At 35.7% G+C, this 26,649-nt stretch overlaps 1 protein-coding gene across 5 annotated transcripts in view; it reads left to right on the forward strand.

Annotated features, from left to right (window-relative positions):
• OVA4 (Nucleotidylyl transferase superfamily protein) overlaps nt 1–26,649 on the forward strand; it is a 265,199-nt gene that overhangs the window by 88,205 nt on the left and 150,345 nt on the right. For all 5 annotated transcript variants that reach the window (XR_016352847.1, XR_016352848.1, XM_089787496.1 and 2 more), the window contains exons 4-6: nt 5,620–5,661; nt 6,077–6,166; nt 6,292–6,414. Coding sequence is in view for 3 of the 5 variants with exons in the window: in XM_089787496.1 (XP_089643622.1) it covers nt 5,620–5,661; nt 6,077–6,166; nt 6,292–6,414 (255 nt within the window). In the remaining 2 variants the exon portion in view is untranslated. The remainder of the gene's footprint in view (nt 1–5,619; nt 5,662–6,076; nt 6,167–6,291; nt 6,415–26,649) is intronic.

Consider the following 26,649-nt stretch of genomic DNA (forward strand, 5'->3'; position numbering starts at 1 on the left):
ATCAAATATTAGATCTCGACTTAGTTCAATATTTCTTTGTCTAGGGATATAGATACGATAAGCTTTGGAAGTTTCACTATAACCTACAAAGATTCCTTTCTTTCCTGAGGGCTCTAGTTTGGTTCTCTTCTCTTTGGGAATATATACATAGACAGGGCAACCAAATATTTTTAGAAATTTATGATCAGGTTTCTTCCCGATAAATATCTCTTCAGGGGTCTTGAATTCAAGATAAGAGTGAGGGCACTTATTTTGAAGGAAAACAACAGTATTTGAAGCTTCGCCCCAAAGAAAAGTTTCAAGATTTTGATCATGAAGCATTGCTTTAGCAAAATGAACTATGGATCTATTCTTTCTCTCAACTACTCCATTTTGTTGGGGATTATAAGGAACAGACCACTCCCTCTTGATTCCAACAATTTTACAATAATTTATAAAGATATCAAAATTGTACTCTTTACCATTATCTGTTCTTAATACTTTTATTTTCTTTCTAGAAAGGTTTTCTACAAGGGCTTTAAACTCTTTAAATTTAGTCAGGATTTCTTCAGATTCTTTACTTTTAAGAAAATAGATCCAGGTCTTCCTAGAGAAATCATCCACAAATATGATATAGTATAGGGAACCTCCTAGAGAGGGAACTGACATATGACCACATAAGTCTGAATGAATAAGTTCTAGAACTTCTTTGGATTTGGTTTGACTATTTTGGAATGAAGTTTTAATATTCTCCCCTAGAGCACAACCTTTACATGTTCCTTCATGGTAAGGATTAAGTTTAGGTATACCTGTTACCATTTTTCCTATGGAAGGTAATCCTCAAAAATGAAGATGACCTAGTCTCCTGTGCCAAATTTCATTTTCTTTGAAAGAATCATGAATTAGAGCTAAATGAGAGAGAGAGAGTTAATTTGATAAAGACATCCATGTCTAGAGCCAATTTTGTATGCATTTTTTATGTTAGAATTCTTAGGCCAAGCTAAGACCTTTCCTTCCATAAATGTAATTTTGAGTCCTTCATCTTCAAGAGCAGAGATAGAAAGCAGGTTTCTTTTTATGCCAGGTACATATAGTACTTTAGTAAGTTCAATTGTTTTCCCTGATTTTAGATGAATAGTACATGTTCCTATTCCCATTACAGGGTAGCTTGTATCATCTCCAATGGTTACTTCATCAACATGGTCTGTCATGTCCCCAATTTTCGGAGGCAGTTTGATTAATTAATTCGATTAACTTGGTTGTCCAAAATAATGAATATTTTATGAGGACGACTAATTAATCATTTTAATTAAATAAATAAGTGATATTAAGTTAATTACTTATAAAGTTATCAAATAAATAAATATTAAAAGGTAACTTTATATTTAATTAATTTAATAAAGTGACTTGGATTATAAAAATATTTAATAAAGTCATTTAAGAGATAAAATCAGAAATGTTCTAGAAGTCTCTGGAGAAGGTGGAGAGAAAAGAATAAATAGGCACCCCGGGGCTCCATTCGAATCAGGCAGTTGTTCATCTCTCTTTGATTTCAGATTGTGATTCAATCACAGGTGCATTGTGGAACCTAGGGTTTTCGCAATTGTCACAGTTGGCCATTGAGAACGGTAACTCTCAATTGGTACACAATTTTGAGGGTGTGAAATATCATCTGAATTATTGCAGATTGGAGGTGACATTCAGTCATTTCATCCGGACGGTAATCTGTGGCTTAAGGCCAAAAAAATTTGGAAGATCATTTTCAGAAATAAGATTCGAGGATATAATCTATTCACAAGGATTTTACAGGATCAGTTGCAGTATGAACAGTTCGGGAATAGAAGGCGAGTTTCCTAGACAATCTTCCAGCAGCATTTCCATAAATCATTAAGGCCGAACCTGGCCGAAGGCAATTGCAAAGATCATTCATGGTGAAGCACTTATAAGCAACGAATAAGCTAGGGACATTCGCTGCATAACTATATCAGGGAACGGAAGTAATGTTCTGGTTAGTGTTCGATTGCTCATGATTCCCGACAGACATTATCTATGTGATCATCATGTATTTTTATTCTGTGGTGTATGGCAAACCTGCGTCTCTCGAGGTAGGCGTCTTCTTTTCATTGTTTGAAGATCAGTGAATATCGTAGGAAAAGGGAAGTTGTGGGTGTATGTATTGAAGGTGAATTTAGGATGGGAGTATAATAACCTCCGTAGCGGCTCTAAAGACCTGCACGACTTCAAGCCACCGCTCCAGAATTAGGAAATCCGACAGTAATCGACCACTGTCTCAGCGATATAATTTGCATTGTCTTCGGCTGCGGGGCGAATCCGAATCCGACTCCATTTGTTAGCTCTCACAAGTCGAAGGCATAATAATCTGCATACGGGTTAATCACTTTCACCACAGGAGGAACCCATTCGCATCAAACCGGGGTTGAAGGCTGTTAAGCGAGCAAGACCGATGGTATTGCGAATGGATGAGGGAGTTTAAAAGTCGGCGGCAGTATTCCGTATGGAGTTCGCAGGCCCGAATTGTCTTAGGTGCCGGTCTGTCTTCCGCAAGGAGTAATGCGTTTCATCGAACAGTTGGAAATAACTGCGATCAATTCATCCTCTGAATATGACCAGACATTTAGCTGGCCATCAGTGCATTATTATCTAGGTTCCAAATCCTATCAGTGTTTAATTTATGTAGTGAGTTAGTAGGCAATCTCAGGTTTTCTTCCTTCTACAGTTCAGGTCTATTGTTTGATTATTGAATTATGGTTAAGCATTGAAACATTTGATTGTAATAAGAATTTCTCCCTGAACATTGAAGGTATGATTATATATTGCATTTATTAATTACTCTATTCATGACAAATCTCATAGTGTTTTAGTACAACTCTGACTACAAGAATAGAATTTGACATCAGTTCATCACTGGTTCGTAACAACCTTGCTTGCTAATTGTTTGACAGAATGTCTAACCCTTGAAGTTTTAAGTTTTGGGTGTTAAAAGAAGCAATAATCCAGTTGGGGTTATTTCATGGTCTTCTTGTAGAGAGTCTAATTGTCCTTTAAAACCTGTGATATGTCGAGAGGCTCTGCTATCAATTACCCAAGTTCTTGATTTGGTTGATGCTTCCCTGGAGAGTGCTGACTAGAAAGCATTGTGTTCAGAATTTCCATTAGAATTTTGAGTGGTTGCAAATGAAGCTTGTGGCTTAATTCTATCAGGACATCTAGATGTTGGATGTCCAAATTTATCACACTTATAACATTGCATTTTGGAGAAATTAGTGTGCTTTTTCCTTCCTTTGAATTTTCTTTTCTTCTTATTTACTTGAGTGGAGAGAACTTGTAACTCTTCTTTTGAGGAGGAAACATTTTGACCTCAAGCTACTTGCATACACTCTTCTTGTATACAATCAGCTTTAAGTCTTTCAAATTTAGGTAATTTTGACCGAGAGCATACCCCTTGTCTGAAAGTATCCCATGATGATGGAAGACTTTTTAGAGCCATTATTGTTAACTCCTTTCCATCACAGATGTGTCCTATGGAAGAAAGTTGATTTCGAAGATTGGTTATTCTCATAAAGTACGAGGAAATTTTCTCTCCTTTATTCATTTTAATATTTGAGATTCTATCATTTTTATTTATCTCAAACATATTTCCAAGAGCATTGTACATCTCATGTGCAGTGTCTAGTTCTGAAATTACAGGTAGAAGATGAGTTTTGACACCGTCCACAATAAGTTTCATAGCTTTATTGTTGTCACTCTCCCATTTTTCCAGTTCATTAATTCCTTTAGGTGGTGGATCAGAATTTTCAATAAACTTATTTAGACCATGTTCTTTCAGTATAAGCTTCAGTCATAATTTCCAGCCTGCAAAATTTGAATCACTTTCTAATCTGTCTTCCAGCCTCATACCGTTCACCATTTTTATTTTATGTTAAAAATACTTAAAACTATTTAAATATAAAAATCTGATTTCAGTCTGATATCAGGATCACTTCTTTAAACCTGCTCTGATACCATGTTAAAGTATCAGACTGTAAGTAAATACTTTTGAATCAGTTTCAATATAATATTAAATAATATTGAAATGTTATTACTGAATGCAGAGAGTGATATAATACTGAATTCGCTGAATATCACTGAAGACTTATATTATTTCTGTGTTTGTTGTTTTATCCAGCAAGGTTCAATGTTATATAAATACAAAGGAGGGCAGACAGTGAGTCATGACTGATAGTCGTGACTCATGCTGGAGTCATGTCTATTGCGTGTGACTCAAAGTCACCCCCAATATATGATTATGACCGAACATTAACCTGTCGTTTTGCAATTCCATTATGCCATCGATTAGTTAAGTCGGCAAGTGTATTCATTCCAATATATATTAAATATGTTTATAATTAAATCAGCATATATATATATATATATATATATATATATATATATATATATATATATATATATATATATATATATCTATATATATATATATATATATATATATATATATATATATATATATATATATATATATATATATATATATATATGATTCCATTTAATATCTAAACATATGTAACAATAATAACATAAATAATTATAGATACATTAAATTTACGTTTTTACTAATCTATACATTAACAGAAGTGACCAGTGTTTTGACATGAAAAATGACTATATATGAGTCCTTTTGTATAAGTACAAGAGAGCTTATATTCATCAATCTTTGTGCTGACAAACATAATAATTGGTAATATGTACAAATCGGACTAGGTTTAGTCAGTCGTTGTGGTTGCCAACTGCTTTAACCAAGCCTAACAACTTGCTATGAATTCTAAGCATCTATCATCTCATAAGTACATTGTTGACAACAGAACTTTGGCTCATCATGACATACTGTAGTTACTGTATAGATGCATTATAGAATCTTATGTTCTGGTCTTTTGTTTCATTTTAACTCTTTTCCTATACAGATAATTGAACTCGCTGGAGTTCTTACTCACGAACTTAAAGCTTATGAACAAACTGATCCCTATAGCCTTGGTGATAATCACTATATAAAGCTATTTGGATGCAGATAATTACTAAATATTGAACTTCTACCAAATTCAAAATAGATTCCTACTTTTCCACGTATGGTTTGCATGGCTACATTGAAAAGCCGAATTGGACAGTTAGCATGTTGCACAAGCAGGTTGTAAATGTCTTTATGTGAGTTCTTGTATTCAATAATTCAATGTAAAGAAGTAATTTCAACTGTATGCCTGCATTGGTTTACAGATAGATTCCAGTACCTGTAGCCTCTATGTTTTTTTTTGATTTGAAATTTGAGTTTTGCACCAAAGTTTGATATAAATCCCTGACACAAGAGAAACCCTCTGCCCAACTATTGATTGCCAAAAGACTTATTTCTTGGATTTGAGCTTAACTTGTTTATGATTGGCATGTTTATAGTTAGTGTAAATTTATTCCCCTCATTTTATAGTCTTTTTGTTCATTTCTCTTTTACTTTGGCCATTGTTTCTTCTATCTGTGATTGTTGGTGCTTCTATTTAGTCTTAGCATTTAATATGATTTCCGTAGTATAATTAAAGTAAATCAAGAATAATCTGTAATTGCGTTGCTTTTGTGCAGGATACATATGAAACCCTCTTCTTTGTTGTGGACCTGCATGCTGTATGGATCTGTTCTATCCTATTTTGTTGACAATTTATGCTGTAGCATTTGGAAATTACGTAGTTGGATTATTACTCATTTAAATTTTCTTTGCATGGGTTACAAAGGATTCATGGACACATTTTTTATATAGTTAAGAGGAATTACTTGCCCTTTGTACAGTCCTAATTTTAGGCCATAAATAGAGCACAGGTTTCAGTATGGTTTTGTTGATTAACAGTAGATAATTTTGAGGCTGGCATTTTCTATTTTATTTTTGTTCATACAGCTTTTGTGATGTAATAAAACCACCTTTTAAGAATAGACTTTGACAAGCACTCATTTGAAAACCTCATTACAGTCCTTGAGCTATCATTTGAAACATCTGAGTGATAGTAATTGTTTAATTGATTATTTGCAAGGTTTTATTTCACAGATAACTTTACCATATGATACTGAACAACTGTCAAAGACTACAAGGGATACGGCAGCTTTGTATATTGCATGTGGAATCGATGTCTCGAAGGTTGTTTTGATCATTGATTTTGTTTTTAATTTCAGTCCAGGCATTATATAATCTTGACATGACTGTAGCTTTATTTCTTTTTCTTGAAAATTGCCTTAATGTTTAGAATTTTATGGCTTGCACAGGCTTGCATTTTTGTCCAGTCACATGTTCAGGCTCATGCAGAGCTTGCATGGTTACTAAATTGTGTTACACCTATTAGCTGGTTGAACAAGATGATACAGTTCAAAGAAAAATCTCGCAAGGCGGTGCGTCTTTATTGTATGGCAGCATTCCTTTCTGTTTCATATGTTACATTCAGGTGTTGATCAAAATTACAATCATAACTATTGAGTTCTAACACACATTTTTATGTCCTAGAGCCTTAATAATTTTAAATTAACTGCACCCCACTGAAACATGCAGTGCAAGAGCTTTCCTACTAACAACAATTTTATGTTCAAATTTAGATGGTCGACAAACCTAATAATCTGCCATGTAAAATAACTTTTAAATACCCGTAGCAAAAGAAAACTAGAAACATGATCATGGATTGATGATTATATCATCAAGATACACATTCTAAGATTTCTTGAATGAATTATGAGATGCATATGTTTGGTTAAACTAATGGGAAATGAGCATATTGTTAAGCTGTCTTATGGTGTGTACTGATTTCATTAAGTTGACCTGAAACTGTTTTGTTCTAAATCTTGTAGTTATTTTGCAAGTTTCTGAATGGAAATTTAATATCATGCTACAAACATGTGACAACTTAATACAAAAATGTAGGCTTTACATCTTTTGCTGATGCTCTAATTTTGTTCCGGTAGAAATTGGAGTGGCTATTGAATAAAGAGGATCCTGTTTATAAATGGGGATTCTTATACCTTTGGAGATGCAATTAAGGACTTGGGGAATTCGGCGCTTTTGTATTGGTGATGAAGACTAATGATTATGTTGCATTAGTGATGTATTAAATTTTAATAATGTGTATCAATATATGAAGTTTAGATGCATAGCTTAAGATGATTTGTAAGGTCTCTAGTGGTCATTCTTTCTTCTGCTGAAACCAATGTGAAAGTTGGTGGAGCCAACTAATTATTGAACTCAATCCCTCTGGGCCTGTGTTAATTTCCAAGATGATAACATTGGTTGACCAGGGGGTAAAAGTTTTAGGCCTGTTCACTGTTTTTGAAAAACAGTGTAGCCTTTTTCAGTCTTTTCTCTAAGGAAACAATGACCAACTCCCCATATGATATTGGTAGGATAGGTGTTCACTCTTGTCAGCTGTCATCTATCGCCCCTTAGAATAGTAAGGGCCATAGAAGAATAGGGGACCTATTATTGTTTTAGCTCTTTTTTCAGGCAATTAGGATGGCTCTTTTGCTTCTGGGATCTGAACATGTTTAAAGCAAAAAAACAAAAAACAAAAAACAAAAACATTAAATACCTCTGTTGTCATAGGTACAAATCAAGAATAAAAGCAAATGGGGGATTTTTGGGCTCGAAAAGTGAAGCCATTTGAAAGCACCAAAACCTTTTATAGGTATGCCAAAATGATTGACTATTAAACTTGATGAAAATTAATGAGGTTAAATGGGTTTTTTCTTTTTCAGTTTGCTAGTGTGATTGGATTTTGAGAAAAATCATCTGGACACAGTACCAAAAATGCTCTACCAGTTTGTCACACCAAGCAAATAAGAGAACAGCTCTGTTAGTTGGCTGATTCAGTATCGTCATATGTTTTCAATTCTCTGGTCTATAGTGTTCAGCTGCATGTTTAAACCACCCATTAAGTTTGCTAGTAACACCGAACAGTCTTGACGGTGAGAAAACTTCTCTCGGCTCAAAAAGTCAGTAGTGAAACATCTCGTTTCACATTTTCTAATCAATTCTTATTATTCAATTAGAACTGGTTGGAGTTGGCTGCAGAGTATCTTTAACATTACTCTATGTTCGTGGAGGGTCCTATTCAATGTATTCATAGAAGTGCTAGACAACAGTAAATCAAAGCGTTCTTGACTGTGAAAGATCAGTTTGTGAATTCCTGCAGAGTTTGATTCTCAACATAGGTGCTGCAGTACGGCATCAACCAATCATAAATTATAAGAAATTGCCATCACAGGCTGTTTAACCATGTTTCCTGCTAAGTGTATAACTTTTTTTTCATCTCTGGACTTAGTGTTTTTCGCATTACACACGTCTGCTACATTCTATTGAGAGCACGTTTTTCCTAGACAGAAAGTTCATAAGTTTCCTTTCAGCTATGAAAAAATAGCATTTGTGCAAGCTTATTACTTCTTGTAGGTACAGACTCTATCCAAGACAAATATATGGAAATGCAAACACTGTATTTTCTCTCTGTATATGACGGTGCTAGGAACTTCTGAGCTTGTAAGAGCTGCATGCACCAAATCTCTTCATTCTTTTCAGACATAATAAACTCTTAACGGCTTAATGCTTCTACAGTTTGTTTTTTTCTCAGTATTAAACGACAACGAACTAATTCCTAGTATTGTTTCAATGAGAAAGCAAGGATGACCCAGAATGTGCAAAGGCAAGCTTACTACTTCTACAGATTGCACAGAATGGATCAGCACAACCATGCCCGGCTCTTAATTTTAGAACCCTTTGCTACAGCTATAGATTACTTTGAATTTTTAATGCCGCGATAAAACCAAATTAAAATTAAGGAAGGAATTACTACTGGTTACTGGTTCCACCATTTCTATGCAATAAAGAAGCAGGGAGAAGATGTGCCTGTTGTTTAACAGTAGAGGAAACTGTCATTGATACCCAACACCAACACCAAGCTACGTGCAGGTTACGAACAGTCTCAGACTTCCCGTGAGTGTTCCTTCCTCACTGCGTTTTCAATCCCAGCCTTTTTAAGAATGTCTAAAACCGTTTCTACAATGAGACATACCAACACAAGGAATGGCATCCCTAAGTTGGTGAATCGACACTATTTTTCCGCCATTACCCATCGTGTTTGGAATAGATATACTCCTCAATAAATCTTTTGTTCTGATGTTGTTACGAAATATATAAATTCATTGAATTATGTTTTCCCATCAACTCATAAAATGACCAATGAATTCATTCCCAGTTTGTATACGCTTGAGGTGGTGGATCAAAGTGGGTCAAAGCATAGTCTGAGCTAAGCCTTCATGAGATTATGGCAACTTCAACTCACTGTCAAGTTTTATGAAGTGGTCACTTTGTAGTACAATGAAATGTTGTCTACATTAATATATTTGTCATTATATTAAATTGTACATGTTTTGGGTATCTAAGTGCTAGCAAGTAATAATATAAAGCACTTATGTACATTTAGTCAAAATATATACCTACCATATATTTACATATGTGTGGGCAATTCTACTATGGTGTTCAAACCATTAACCACACATGTAAACACATGTATATATCACGACTACAAATACATACATCTTATTTATCATCACTTGCTAAGTTTTACATTAAAAATAAAAGTAAACATTGCTAGGCTTCCTCAATGAGTTAGACAAGGTTGACGCAACATATATGGTGCAAGTCGGTGGTATCAACAATCAAATGATTTCATGGTTTATATCCAATAATCGAAGATACAAGTGAACACAATCATCTTACAATCATATCAAGAATCCGGTTTGACAAGGTAACCCAATCATTTCTAGTTAGTACTTACCCCCCTCTGCAACTCCAATCCATCAGTGACCATTACCATATCTTTCCCCTCTTTCTTGATGATACCTCCCCCATCCCCCCCTTCTCTAAGAGGCCATATCGATCCTGCGCCCACTTGCCAAGCAACAATAGTCAGTCTGTTATCATAGCATAGTAATCTCACAAAAATACATAATGCAAGGCACCAATTACATATGTATCAGACTTGTTTGATCATATGCAACAATATTAACCAATGCAATCCAATGCACCTCAAACTGAAATCATCATTACTAGATAACATAATTCAAACCAAGGTTTAGTGAAATTCAAAAACTATCTAGGGCACAATTTTACATACTACAATTTAATTAAATCCAAAAGTTGTCTAGGGCACAATTTTTCAAAACCACTGTTTAAGTTAATTCTAGGAACCATCTAGGGCACAATTTTACAAAATCACTTTAAATTAAATCTAGACACCATCCAGGGCACAATTTTACAAAACCACTGTTTAAATTAAATCTAAAAACCATCTAGGGCACAATTTTACAAAATCAATGTTTAAATCAAAGCATTCCCAAGGGGCATAAGAAAAACCCAAAAGAACAGTAGTTATTAAATGAAGAAAACCATTCATGTTACAGTAAAATATTTCTCTTGTGCTTAACCTTATTCCATGTGCAATTATTTACAAGCACATCAATATAGGAAACAACCAATTGGTATTGGAACTCAATCTGTAGAAAATTACAGGTTGAAAGATCACCGATAAGGGCTTAATAAAAAGGAGAAACTTTTTTGGAGAGGTGATGGTTATTGGGAAGTGCAACAGTAAGTTTGATTATGACTATACTTAAGCTATGCTACCAATTCTCTGATGAACCAAAACTGGCTCTGCTGGCGAGGATGATGATATGTAATTTTTTTTTTGTTCTTTTTGGCTTTTTATGCCTTTTTCTAGTTTTTTTTGAATATGTGGATATACAAGAGCTGATTGAAATACTGAAATATGATTTAAACAATCAATGCAATATGCAAACTTGGTAATGTGAACAACTCAAACTGTAAATGCCAATTAAGAAATTGAGACAATATTACATGAACCTGATATAAGCAAGGATTGTCCAGTTTCAAGCAATCGGTGGACCAAAAATGTGAACCACGACGGCCTTGTCTGATATTGTAGTTGTGGTTCAACAGCAGCCTGAACAGGTGACGTCTAAATGGCATTGCAGCAAAAACCAGACGGGACTTACACAGCCTGAACCATCCACCAAATGTGTCACCTAGTTATCAGCGAGTGCGCTTGGGGTTTACCAAAGACAAGTCGCCAATTTGCAGTACTTGAGACAATCGAGTTTTTGCAGGTAAAAGCGGCAATAATTCCCCACTGCGATGAACAGAAAACACCAAAGCCTGTAACAGTTAATTGGGCATTTTGATATGCAAGAACAGCATACACAAAGACAAGAAAGTTGGACACCGAAATCCAGTGTAGATAAACCACCAAATGCAGATATGAATTACCATAAACTTTCAGCATGAAATGTCTTCCAAGCAACAGCAAAATAGTAATCGAAATAGACCCAACAATTTTCAGAAAATGCAAATTCTAAGTTCCAGAGTTTCCACTCACAATTCTCAGCAATAGAATTCTTCTCAGCTACAGTGAATACAGTATGAGAAGAAACTGAAGTTCTCGAGTAGTCATTTTGGCCCTCAGCCACAGTAGATACAGAAAGAGGTAGCTCTGGCTTCAAACCCTTAGATGAAACCAAACTCCAAAACCCTCTCAAGACAATACAAATCAATAGACAAAATGGATGATCAATTTGCTTCATGAAGACTTCTTTTATAATGCAATTTAGCTTCACCAATACGCCTTTCACTAAAACTAGCTTCCTCAACACAGCATTCAATTACAAGCTTCCATCAATTTCTGTTTTAATAAATAACTTTTTCTAACACTTGGCTTCATGAAGACACTTTTCACTAAAGAGGCTTCATGCTCACAATTCCATTTTATAACATTAAATAACATAAAGTGCCTTAATAAATGTGATACGTCATTAATAAATTAATAAATATGGGCCTCATCAATAAATAACTCAATCCAATGCAAATGATGGCCAACTGTCAATGCCACCAATGGCTCTATCGAAAATAGAAATGACCCAAAACAGACGTACTAAAAATAGCAAGTCCACAATTGGGACCCTCAAATCCCACTGTCAGCTCACGAGGGTCGTGATGGTGAATTGACTAAGACAACTGCAGGGATCTGCTAAAAATGGGGACATTATAGTCCTCCCTCCCCAATATTGCTTGCTCTCAAGCAATCTACAACACACTGAACTCCAACCTCCTCCAGGATCCCATAGAAAGAACCATGCGACGACCTTGTCATCATTGAACCGATACATGCCATAACATCATCAGGACCAACAATACAATCTATAAAATAGCGCCCAATACCTGAATTGATGATGTTAAAGCCAAACTGTCACCAGAAGACGACTCCATAGTAGATCTCACATGCTATCCTTTAGTGCATCAACCCAACCATCCTGCCAAAAATCCAACTTAGGCATAGACAAACTCTGCACCCAATGCAGGTCCTGAACATGTGGGTCGAATATGAGACTATAAATACTCATCATCGTATACACTACTGCTACTTTGATCATTCCCACCAAAATTCTAAGGCTGCTGTGATGACTTAGCCTCAATCTCATCAAAATGAAATCAAAGATGTCTCCTCCTTAGATCCTCTCGTGAAGAAACATTAACCTTCCCAATTGATTTCCCCTTATCCTTAGTAACTGGTGGGTGCTCCTCATCAGAAAGCGGAGGGGCAAAAAACTTAGAAGAAAACTTGCCTCGAGAAGATGCCCCAAGGTCTCTTGCTTTCTACATAGCCTCCTATAGAGTAGATGGGTCCAATGACTTAACCCATCCACAAGGCGGCTCAACTAATCCCTCCATGACTAACATCACTTGCCTCTACTCATATTTGTCATAAACCATCATTGAGAGTCTCTAGAACTCATTGATATAAGCCTCTAGGCCACTAGTCTACCTTAGTTGAGCCAAATCTCTGAAAAATACCTTAGGATCCTTCCTATCAAATCTTTCTATCAATTGCTCCACAGACTCCTAATAGGAAGTGATCTGATCATGATGAAGTGAAACCAATCCATGATACCACCAATCGTGAGCAACTCCATCAAAATGTAACACACCAAATCTAATAGCGCCCCTCTAGTCATCTAACACAATACCAAACATGTATCGAGCTTATGGACCCAAGCTTGAGCTGTCACTCTACCACAACCATCAAAGTGCTCTAGTGTCATCTTACTGGCCACCTCACTTAAATCAATCTGTTGAGGTCTCTACCTCTCAAGTGCAGTGCTCTCTAGAATGCTCCCTCTTTTGTGTCAGGAATCCATCAAAATTCAAGTGTTGCTTTCTTTCCTATGGTAGAGCATCCCACTTTGCAAAATGTACCACCACATCATTTGCAAGAGGTGCAGCCTCAGTTTGAGTATTGACTGCATCTGCCTCAGGTCTGAAATGTGGGCCTCTGCGACCTAACATATGTGCCATTATATATTGTCTTGACAACTTTGCTAACTATCCTGACCTGGTCCTCTACTCTAATTCTGTCACTATCTCTGAACTTGTCATTAACTTAGGACCTGTGAGAATTGACAGACGCATCTTGATCACCTCTCTCCCTACTCTGGTCTCTAGGGAGTACAATCTATTGTAGCATTTCATTAAGCTGCTGACCATGCACAAGATCCTGTAATGTCTCTCAAGCCGCTCTTTCCACCTCAGATTCAATGCCAACATCTCTAAAACTTGTATCAGCTGAACCACTCGGACTACCGACACCTCTGTCACCCATAGCACCAAACTGTATCTTAGGATCACCATCTATGGGTGGAGAAGTGTGACCCTTGGAGGTAAAATGTCTACCTAGAATAAACCTCTGAGCCATAAAGCTGAATAATCAGTCACTAGCAATCTATGAATATAAGCACTGATCACAATAACTCTGAGCCCAATTCTTGCAGGCTTACAGGAAACTGTTGTTACATCACTGTGATGAACCAAAACTGACTTTGCTAGCTAGGATGATAATATGCAAATTTCTTTGTTCTTTTTGCCGTTTTATGCTTTTTTGGTTTTTTGAATATATGATTATACAAGAGCTAATTGAAATACAGAAATATGATTTAAACAATTTGTACAATATGCAAAGGTGGTAATGGGAACAACTCAAACTGTAAATGCCAATTAAGAAAATGTGACAATAATAACATGAACCTAATATAAGCAAGGATTGTCCAGTTTCAAGTGAACACTGGACCAAAACAATGAACCACGACAACCTTTATTGATGTTGTAGTTGTGGTTCAACAACCACCTAAACAGGTACTGCCTAAATGGCATCGTAGTAAAGACCAAATGGGACATACACAACCCGAACCATCCAACAAATGTGTTGCTCGATTATCAATGAATGCACATGGGGTTTTCCAAACACAAACCGCCAATTTGCAGTAGTTAAGGCCCACAATTTTTTGCAGGTAAAAGCGTCGCTAGTTAGCAATAATTCCCCACTATGATGAACAAAAAAACTCCACACTTGTAACAGGTAATTAGGCGTTTTGATATGCAAGATTTACACAAGGCCAAGGAAGTTGGACGCCAAAACCTAGTGTAGATAAACTCCCAAATGCATATACGATTTACCATGAAATTCTTCCAAGGAACAACAAAACAGTAATGGAAAGACAACCAATGATTCTCAGAAAATGCTAATACTAAATTCCAAAGTTTCCACTCACAATTCTCAGCAATAGAATTCTTCTCATCTACAATCAATACAATATGAGAAGAACTGAAATTCTCCACTAGTCAATTTTTCACTCAACTTCAGTAGGTACTGAAAGCGAAAGCTCTAACTTAAAACCCTCAGATCAAACCACTATACTTCAGTAGTGGAATTGAATTCACCAAACTCCAAAACCCTCTCAAGACAATAAAAATCAATAGACAAAATGGATGATCAATTTGCTTCATGAAGCCTTCTTTTGTAATGCAATTTAGCTTCACCAATGCACCTTTTATTAAAGTAGCTTCCTCAACACAACATTCAATTAGAAGCTTCCATCAATTTCTTTTAAATAAATAACTTTTTCTAACACTTGGCTTCATGAAGACACTTTTCACTTAAGAGGCCTCACGTTCACATTTCCATTTTATAATAAATAACATAAATTGCCTTAATAAATGTGAAACCTCTTTAATAAATTGATAAATATGGACTTCATCAGTACATAGCTCAATCAAATGCAGACGATGACCATCAATGCCACCAATTGCACTGCCAAAAATAGAGAAAACCAAAAATAGACTTACTAAAAATAGCAAGTCCACAACTGAGACCCTCAAATCCCATGGTCAGCTCGTGAGGGTTGCAATGGTGAACTGATAAAGACCATTCTAGGGACCTGCTAAAAATGGGGACATTACTGTTGAAGATTGTAGCTGCGACAAAGATCTTTATCTCTGATTTTATTAGAGAGAAATTTGTTTGTTATGACCATTATGGTAATCTTCAACTGAAAGAGATATTTGTGATCATATTTAAGTTATTATTTTATGTAAAAGGACATGTGTCATATGTCATGCGAAGAGTCATGCGTATGAAAATATGAAGTGTTAAATATGTGGAAATATGAAGGGTCTTATTTTTGGGACTCAAAGAGACCTTCGTATGATAGGTGAAGAGTCTTATGCAATCTATTTATATGATTGCTTGGTATATTGTAAATCAATCAAGTAGAAACCTATGTACTTGAACTTTTATGATCAATATAATGATATTTTGTTGTGTGGCTGGGTTTTTCCCTTCATAGTAGGAGGGTTTTCCCAGGGTAATTCTGGTGGTTAATGTTTTAGTTATTTGGCTCTTTCTTATTGCTGTTTATCTTCATTGATTTTTGGGCTCAAAACTTAACAATTACAAATTCACTTAGTAAAACTCGTGGATTTTGGTTTCCTTTTTGGTTGATTATGGGAGCAAGTAGGGTGTGAGATTTTGGGCCGAAGGTCCCCTAGGTATGCCCATGGGCTTCGATTTGCCTAGGTTGGCTAGGAACCATAATCTTTATTATTTTTTTCCTCTTCTTATTAAACTTTGGAAAATTGGGTTAGGTGAAAGCTTGAAATAAAGCGATTTTTTGTATTTGAAGTTAAAATTAATTAAATATTGTTTCCATTTTGATATTTAATTAATTAATATTTGAAAAAATAATTAGAATAGAAAATTGATCAAATTGGATAATTTTTTTTTTTGTAGGAATTGTTTCCCAATATTTAATATGCTTGTGAAAATAAAAAATGGAAGATTTAAAAAGTCAAGTAAATGGATAAAATTTCATGGTGAAGTTAAATGTTCAAAATGGGAATTTCCCAAAAAGTGAGGGAACACTATTACAAATGGCGGTTGTGTAAGAAATCTTCATTTGGATTGGAAACTCTTTTTATGATGATTATGGAAGCTATGAAAGTAAGAAAAAAATTCATTATAAATGACAAGGATTATTTAGCAAGCTAAATAACATGATCATAGATATAAAAAAGAAGTTCCAATGCCTAGCCGTTTGCTGTAGAAATTGTATTTAAAACAATGGAATGCTAACTCATGACCTGATAAGAATTCGGTATTTATTTGAAGAACTTGCAAATTTTTCAGTTCCCTCTAGTTGCTTGAGACGTCACTTCAATGCATAAAATAGCTGATTCTCAGCCAAAATACTTGCATGGCAAGGAGTAGAAAACATGCTATTGAACAAGGCTTAACAATCGATATTGCAGGGAATCGGCGGAAGTAATTATTGATAAATATGTATAAGTCGGGTGTTATGGAGGCAAAGAGATTTCTGAAAAATGTAACAGCAGAATGAACATCGGGTATATGGAATATGTGTTACCCATCACTCTCACGACTTCCATATATGGAGAGTGATCGGGACTTCTTGGCTTCCGTAACATAAAAGATTATTTGTCAATTCAAATTGCCTAGTGTTAAATCGGTTGAAAAGAAAGGAAAAATACAAGGTTGGAAGAAAGAGTTGGAAAAATTATAATTCGGTTTATTTTTATAATATATATTTAAGTACGCTCATGTAAATATATCAATGGGGTGACATCAATTTTTATTAAGTTATTATAATATAATGGTGCCATTTCATTTATATATTTATATGTACGTATATATATATATATATATATATATATATATATATATATATATATATATATATATATATATATATATATATATATATATTATAGTAATATGATGAACGATGAAATAAAATCCCTTGATGTACATTCTATATTTTAATTATATTATTTTATGTTTTCTTAGATTATTTTCTTAATAGCTCATGTGGGTCCCACAAATGTATCCTGTGTTCAAGTCGTCGGGTCCTTACCAAAGAAGTTTAAGGTTATACCTGCCACTCCTGATGATTGAACTAAGCGACCATCCCATTCCGATGATCCCGTTTAGCAATGCTTCCCCCCCTTCATCTTCTCCTGCAATCACTCATGAAAACACGTCCGCCATAATAATAATTCTATAATAATTTCATATAAACATTTTTAAAAGACTTTAAATTAATAATCATAATTTCAAAATCAAGCAACTGCTAACATCAAATTATAGTTAATGGTTAACGACCATCTTCATTAATAGTTAACACAACGTATATAAATAACTACCTATTTCACATGATCAAGAAAGAAGAATTTGTTAAATCCAATGGTTATGAGCAAGTTTAAAAATTAGGTCAAAATTCTAGGATGTAATATACCCTCCCCCTTAAAATTTTCATCGTCCTCGATGAATATTACAACAAAACTTTAAACAATATTTAGTCAGTTTAATTTAAGAAAAGAAAGGAAATGTTCATGTTCTAGCCCTAGAGAAAAGATGAGGGTATTTTTGAAAAATTTCATGATAATCCTCCCAAGTGGCATTTTCCTTTGCATACTGATCCCACTGGACCTTGCATTGTGTCACCTCCCAATTTCGTAAGCATAGCTTATGCACCTCGAGTATTCTGAGTGGTTCTATTTCTACCACCCCTAGTTCTCACACCTGTAATAGGTTCCAATCAATTATATGATCATGATAAGTAATGTATTTCTTAAGGTACGACACATGGAAGATGTCATGCATCCTGGCAAGGGTTGGTGGTAAAACAATTCTGTAAACTATTAGGTTCACAACCTCCAATATTTCAAAGGGTCCCACATACCTTGGGGCTAACTTGGCATTCTTACCAAACTTGATAGTACTCTTTTGAGGTTTTACACTTAATAGTACTTTTTCTCCCACTGAGAATTCTCTAGGTGTTCTTTTCCCATGTGTTATACTTTTTTGTTTGTCATTAGCTTCCTTCGATCTTTGACGAATCTAGATTATCTATTCTTCCATTTCCTTAAGCATTTCAGGTCCAACAATAATTTTGTCTTCCAAGCGATTCCAACTCACAGGAGTTCTACATTTGCGGCCATATAAAGCCTCAATGGGGGCCATTTTAATGGTGGATTGATAGGAATTGTTATACGCAAATTTCACCAAAGGTAAATATGTTTCCCATTGGTATTGGTGATCCATACAGTAAACTCTGAAAAGATCTTCTAATACTTGGTTTACTCTTTCTGTTTGACCATCTGTCTCATGATGATAAGCTGAACTGATGTTTAGTTTAGTACCTAGTGCTGAAAATAATGTTTGCCAAAATTTGGAAGTTATCCTAGCATCCCTGTTTGAAATAATTTTCTCTGCAATTCCATGCAATCTAAAAATTTCTTTTATGAATTTATGAGCAATTTCTTTCCCTTTCTCTGAAGTGATGTAATCGGATAAGCTATTTTGGAGAAATTCCTGACAAATTTCCTATAAAATCCTGCCAATCCCATAAAACTTCTAACTTGTGTCACATTTTTAGTTATAGGCCATTCATTAATTGCTTTGATATTTGACAGATCTACAACTATTCCCCGAGCTGATATAATGTGCCCTAAATATTGAATTTCCTTTTGATAGAAAGCGCATTTATACTATTTTCCATATAATTTATGTTCTCTTAACCTTTGCAAAACTTTTTTTAGATGTTTTTTATGTTTTTCCTCATTCTTTGAATAGATTAAAATATCATCTATAAAGACCAGCACAAACTTATCTAGACAATCTTGAAATATGCTAGTCATTAAGTTCATAAAAGCTGCTAGAGCATTGGTTAATCCGAAGGGTAACACTATAAATTCATAATGCCCATACCTAGTCCTAAATATAGTTTTGTGAATATCTTCGTCTTTAATACAAAGCTGATGACACCCTGACCTCAAATCAATTTTTGAAAACACTGTTGCGCCTTTCATTTGATAAAAAAGATCATCTATTCTAAGAAGTGGATACCGGTTCTTGATGGTAACCTTATTGAGCATTCTGTAATCTATGCATAACCTCATGGTCCCGTCCTCCTTCCTAACAAACAACACTGGGCCGGATCAATTTCTTGTTTAACATATCCTGTAGTTGTATTTGCAACTCCATTAATTCTGTGGTAGTCATTCGATATGGTGCTCGAGAAATGGGTTCTACTCCTTGTATCAAATCTATGGTAAAATCAAAAACTCGGGAAGGTGGTAGAGCAAGAAGTTCTTCAGGGAATACATCTTGATATTTCTTTAGATAGGGATATTTTTCTTTGAAGGACTCCTTTAACTTTTCTCTCATTTCCCCATCTTCAAAAATGTAGTCATCTCCATATGTGGTGTTTTTAGAATCTCTCAAGTCTTTAACTCTTACTGTGAAGATCTCACAGCCTTTTCTTCCATATTTCTTAAGTTGCATGGCAGATATCTGTTCTGATTTAATTTCATATTTAATCCCTATAATGCTGGTAGGTCTACCTTCATCATCCAGACAATTTACAGTTCTGGCAAGACAATCCACCTTGGCCTTATGCTCATTGAGCCAATTAATGCCTATGATAATGTCGTATGACGCAAGAGGTGCTACATACAAATTCAATTCCGTGGAGAAGTTTGGAAAATCAACCTGAGCCTCAAACAGACGCTACTCTACCTTAACCCTTGACTGGTTTGCATATTTGACTGTCCATGGATTTGCTATTAAACTAGGTATCTTTGGAAATCTACTTAATAGTTTGGGTGATATAAAACATTCAGAAGCCTCCAGTATCAATTAAAATAGAGACATGGTTGTTATAGATCTTACTTGGAGTTTCAATCGGGCCTATTTGTTGTTCTACTTGTCTATTGTCCAAGGCTGCATGGATCCTTTGCTGATAAACTTGTTGTTGTTGTGGAAGACGTGGTCGTTGCAGCTGATTGGTGTTGGGTCTGACATGGCATTTATTAGCATAATGATCTCCTCCACAATTGAAACATTATGAAGGTGGCCCCTTCCTTTCATTACTCTTATTATTCTTACTTGTACTAAAATTACTTTTAACATCCTTGACTCCGTTTCCTTTTGATTCTGGCTTGCTATATTTGAAATCCTTAAACTATTTTTTTTGGGATCCGGTATCTGCACCTTTCGTATTCCAATTTGTTTTCCTTTTATTATCCCAGATGGAGTCATCCTTCTTGATTTTGTATTCCTGTCGAATAAACTTCTCTAGAGCTTCCTCCATAGTTTGAGGAGTGAGAACATCAATTGCTCCTATTCTGTTATTCAGACCCATAATGAATTTTCTCACCCTCAGATTTTTATCTTGCTGATATGCTGGTACATACTTCAATAGTCAGGTAAATTTCTCTCAGTACTTATGTACAATCATGTCTCCTTGCTTCAATTTTTGGAAGTCCAGAAGTTTTTGGTCATAAAAGGTTTAGGGTAGCCAGCGATTTCTAAAAATGGTTACAAATTTCTCCCAAGTAATCTCAATGGTTTTAATGTTCTGCTCAACTTTGGTGTTTCCCCACCAGGTTGCAGCGTCTCCAATATAATGGTATATTCCCCAAATCACTTTTGAGGTTTTCGAGAAGTTCCTAATTTCAAAATACTGTTCCATTTCAGTTAACCAAGCCTCTGCATCCTCTCCGAACTCAGAATCGATAAATTTGGGTGGTTTGATTTTCTTAATATCTGCTGCAACCACTATTTCTTGTTTTTTTTGTTTTTCAGTTTGAATGGGTGAAGAGGTTTCCTTATTATATCTAGAGACTTCTGTTTGTGTTCTAAGAGGAGGTGATGATTGTGTTTCCTCATGGTTATGCCCCATTTGGGTTGCCATCTCATTCATTCACCTTTCCATATTATCCAACTTCAGTTGCATTTCTTGCAAAATCTGAAGTAACAAATCAGTGGATGATTGTGTGCTTTCACCGACCATGTCATGATCTGCAACATTCTTGTCGTTGTTCATTTTGTTTTGCTTACTGGTTTAACCTGTGAATTTACAAAAATTGTATCAATTTATTGAATCAATTTATATATATATATATATATATATATTTTAAAGTGTACCTACAACAAATGAGTTTTGCGAATGCGTAAAACACACGAATTATCCCAATTTATTTAATTAACTTCGTACTTTGCTGCTACATTCATGGAAGCCTTATATACAAAAAATTCCTCTATTGAGGATATTTACATCATAAAATCTAATCTTGCTTCTCAGCATTTAGTTCTGACTCAGATCTGTACGTATCCCGCACGATCTAGGATCTATGTAAATGCAGAAGAGAGTTGCCCTGACAAGCGTTCCGATTTTGAATTAGTTTGTTCCTATATGTTGCTTTACTAGCAGGAGTCCACTTAACTCTCTCTTTCTTCATTTCTTGCAATGACTAGTTCAGAGTTTCGTTATCTTGGGGTATGGAGCAGCAAGTATAGTCAAATTTTGGCATGTTTTTAATTAAATAGGGGAAGATGGGATGTCGAGCCTTCTTGCGGGGTGTTTTACGTACTTGCATCCTGTACAATTATTCTAAGAATTTTTCAGGTTTACATGGAAGGTAGTGTGCCCTAGGTTCAGTTTTGAACCCAACGCTCTGATACCATATGTAACAAACGGTTCTTCATATCGAAAACAAAGACGGTTTAAACAAAGAAATTCTAACATTCATAAATAGACAATTGAAATCCTTTTCATATGACATTAACTGTTTTTAACAATTAACTGAAACAACCATAACCATATCAATGTTCATCTGAAAATAACTAGTTTAACGATTAACTGAAGATAACTTTATCCACAATCATCTGAAAAAAACTAGAGTAATGATTAACTAAAAATAATTGTATTTATGATCAATTGAAATAACTAATTTAATGATCAATTGAAAATAACTGTGTTTATCATCAACTGAAATCATAGTTCAACTTCTCGTTCTTGGCCACTTCTCGGCGAGGCCAAAAAAATATATCTTGGCAAATATCGAAGAAAAATCGGCAACTTCTCAGGAAAATATCAGAAATTTAAAAAATAACTTTAAATTAATTAAAAATGCATTTTTTTTCACAAAATTCAATAAGTAGATGCATGTATTGAGTCAGTAAATGAGTAAACAAACCAAACAAGCTGATCTAGATATATATAAATGCAATAAGTAACAAAATTGCATCCTCATGTGGAATGCCGATGTAGTCATAGTCTATAGACTCTGAACTCTGAAACAAGCTACAAATAGTAAATACCGAATTGTCTTTGCCAAAATACAAGCAAATACAAATGTCAAGTTCAATATGAAACTAGTCTACATCTTCCTCTTCCCCATCCTAGTAGTTCTAGTAAAAACTATGGGAGAGGGAGGGGGTCTAGCAGCTCTGATCGTAGCAGTCGTTTGTGGTGGTGCTGGTGTTGGCCTTGGCAAGGACTCCTCATCATCCTCATCCTCACCATCACTGTGCTCACTATCACTGTTCTCAGACTCCTCATTCTCACTGCGCTCCTCCAGAATGTCGTCTAGTCCCACTACAAAACCATGCTCCTCCATAGCCTCCTCTCCAACTCATATATTTCATCCTTAGTGAATAGTGAAGGCTGCTCCTCTACTGTCCAATTGCCAAAAGGATCTATGTCATCCAGATCAAGTGGCTTAGTTGTTGTTGCCATTATCTTTCTTATGCGCAACTTGAGGTTATAATGCACAAAGACAAGGTCATTTAGGCATTTTTGTGCCAATTTGTTCCTCTTCTTTGTGCGAATAGATTCAAACAAGCTCCAATTATGCTCACAACTAGATGAGCTACAAGGCTGACATAAGATGTGAAGAGCAAGCTTTTGCAGATTTGGGACATTACCACCCCAATTTCGCTACCAAGCATCTGCAAGATAAATATTAAAGAGTTAGAAATCAAGATGAGGACAAGTTTTTATAGCTTATTTATCTACTTAACATGCATGTGAGAGATTTGAAATTCCAAATATTGTACCTGATGTCTGAGTTTGTCTGCCTCTCTTTGCCAAGGCTGAGGAGAATAGTTTGCTCGTTGCATTTTGATACACTTTCATGTCGGCCACAATGAGGTCTCTCACTGCAATGTCGGGTACCATCCTCTGCATGCATTCACTAAAGCCCTCCATGACCTCTTCATTGGGATCTACATATGATGGAGCAAAGCGGTAACAAGGGTTGAGGAAATACCCTACTACATGAATGGGTTGGTGGAGCTGATTGCTCCATCTCCTATCAATAATATCCCATAAGGGCTGAAATTTTAGGCTCTCTCCCCTGTACTTATTTCTTACAGCCTCTTTCGCCCTATCCATGGCCTCATAAAGGGACCCCATTGGGGTTTGTTCCCCATCTACCAAGCGGAGAACTTTAACCAAGGGCTTCACCACCTACAATTGAAAAGTAGAAAACAATTATTAATCAGAGAGTAGGGTTATAAAATAATAATGAAAGACTTGATTAATAAGTAAAAAAAAAAAAAAAAATCAAATTTTGAAGTTTCCAACTCACATCCACAATTTCTGAAGCTCGTTCAAAAAACTGGATGTCAAACACAATGCGTGCAACACTCTGCCCATCGACCTTCTTTGAATAACTTGACTGTAGTCATTTTGGACACACAAACATTTGCCTCAAAGGATTCATATGTTTAAGAACACTTTGCAACATTAAAAAAATTGTTGCAAATCTTGTGATTGCGGGTCTAACCAACTCCTCGTTTTTGGGGTAGTCTCTCATCAAGCGAAGGACCCAAGGGTGATTGTAGATATATTTTGTTATCGTCCTTGCTTCCTCTATAACCGGTTTCACCCAATCCAATTTCCCTATATCCTCTAAAAGAAGGTCAATAACATGCACTGCACAAGGAGACCAAAAGAGTGTATTATGCTTTTCTTGCAAGATCCTACCCGTTGCCACATATGCCACTGCATTATCGGTTATGATTTGCACCACATTTTCAGCCCCAACCTCTTTCACAATATTCTCTAGCATTTGAGCCAAAGTCTCAGCTGTCTTTATCTTGTCCGAGGCATCCAAGGATTTAAGAAAGATCACTTGATCTTTGCAAGAAACTAAAAAGTTGATGATGGTACGGTTTCTTCCATCTGTCCATCGATCTGAAAGTATGGTGCAGCCATACTGTTTCCATTCTAACATTTTCTCTTCAACCACTTCTTTACCCCTACAAACAACATCTTTCAACAATCTACAAGCACAAAATAAAATATGAAATTACGAGTTTGATTAAGAAAAAATACTTTCAACAAAAAAAAGTAAATTGTAAAACTATAAAAAGTATTAAAGTTTGAAACAAGTGAATTACCTCCCACTCAAGGCTGCAAGAGTAGGTGGTTTGTAGCCCTTTCCTACTATCGTACAACTAGTCACAAAATTCAGAAAATATGGACTTGCTGCAACATTGAAGGAGAGTTTTTTAAAAATCAAAAATCAGCACATTGAATGTCAAGTTGCACATGCATATCACGGTTTCATCCAGTACCCTCCAATGATGGTTGTGCTCTAGGTGTATTTCTATGCACAAAATAACCATCAATAGAAGAGTTTTGCAGTCTACTAGACCCAACAGATGTGGAAGTTGAGCTTGAGGACCTGCCACGAGTAGGTGTGTTTCGTACGTGGATCCTTGGGCCACGAAAAGAGCCCACTATCTCCTCAACTACTTCTTCATCAAGGGTGGCTGGGATACCTAGTCACATGACACAACCCACATCATCTCATTATGAATCATGATAAATTGATAATTGTTTTAGCACAAGCATTAGTCGTGATTAGAAAATAATAAATGATTGTTAAAAAGAAACATACCTTGCGATTCGTAAATGGCTGCCCTCATGGCCAATTTTGCCCTTTCCCTTTTCAACTTCTTCTCTTCTTGGGCACTAAGCAAAGCAATCATCTCCTTTTTTATTTCCTCCCTAGTCGCATCACAAATCCCTGTGTCATGCTTTTCTATATCGGCAAGGTGGTACTTCAAATGAGATATGCCTCCACGGATTTGTCTTTCACATTTTATGCATATGACACTATTATACTCTGTTCCTTCAAAGGCATATTTCCATGCAAAGTCTCTAGCCCCTTTAGGGTGCATGCCTATGAATCCAGATGGACATGCTACGGGACCACTGGAAGATGCTGCTGCCCCAGATGCACAGGAAGCCATATTTGCTGGAAAGTCAGAGAATAAAAACAAAAAATGTATTAGCCTTAAAGTTTTGAAATTATTGAGAAAAACTTGATTGTTTTTGGGAAAATTGCAAAAAGATGGTGTTAGGTCTTTGACTCTTTGTCATGACTCATTCACTCTAAAATCATAAAATGTATTAGAGAACATTACAAATGCATGATATGCAAGTATGGGAATACAAAAAAAAGTTTAACTCAAAAGGAAAAAAAAATGAGAAACTTACTTGTGGATCTGGATTTGCTTGGAAAGAGCTTCGAATCCGCTCCTAATCCGTTGAAAATTGTTACAAATCATTGCCAAACACCTAAGTGCTGCTCCAAAACCCTTCTCCACCACCCAAAACGCCAAATGCAGCGAAAGAAACAATGGAATTGCATTTTTAGAAGCACGGGTATATATTGGATGCCGCTTGCGAGAAGACAATTAGTTATTGCGATAAGTTGGCAATATATCGCCGTTTTCTTGCCAATTTCTCGCCATGAGAAGTCCAACTTCTTGGTGCCCTGAAGTGGCGATAAAAGCTTGAGTTTTCTCGCCACAAAAAACTTCTCGCGAGAAGTAGACTTATCGACGATAAGTCGGTGAGATTTTGAACTATGACTGAAATAATAAGATCAACTATCCTTTCTTCATACAAATAAGTAAATGCTTAACAAGGAAAGAAGGAAAGAACATACAAGATTCATCTTGAGGATCTTTAGCTGGTTGTGCAAGCCTCGGCTTTAGTGAGAGGAGAAGCATTGACATAGGCTTAACCGCCCAGCCTCGGACCATATTTATCCCCACACATTCTATTAAATTAGAATGACCCTCCCTAGCTAGGGATCGGGCTTGGGATGTTCTTAGTCTAGCCATATGAGCATCTTGGTGTTTAAAATGTCTGTACAGTTATGAAACGAACATGCTTGCATAACTGGCGCCATTGACATCAAGTGATCATTAGATGGCAACCATGCCTTAAACTACCTTGGCCAAGGATTACAGATGGGTTCATTGACCCGATCACCACCGTTCGACTTGACAACAGGTTTCATTACAGGGGTGAGCATGAGCTATTAAGTATATTTCATTTAACTTATTCATATTTGATTTC

Source organism: Cupressus sempervirens, chromosome 6, assembly GCF_028749045.1.
Source record: "Cupressus sempervirens isolate cs-2001-9-10 chromosome 6, ASM2874904v1, whole genome shotgun sequence".
In the NCBI taxonomy this organism is placed as follows: domain Eukaryota; kingdom Viridiplantae; phylum Streptophyta; class Pinopsida; order Cupressales; family Cupressaceae; genus Cupressus; species Cupressus sempervirens.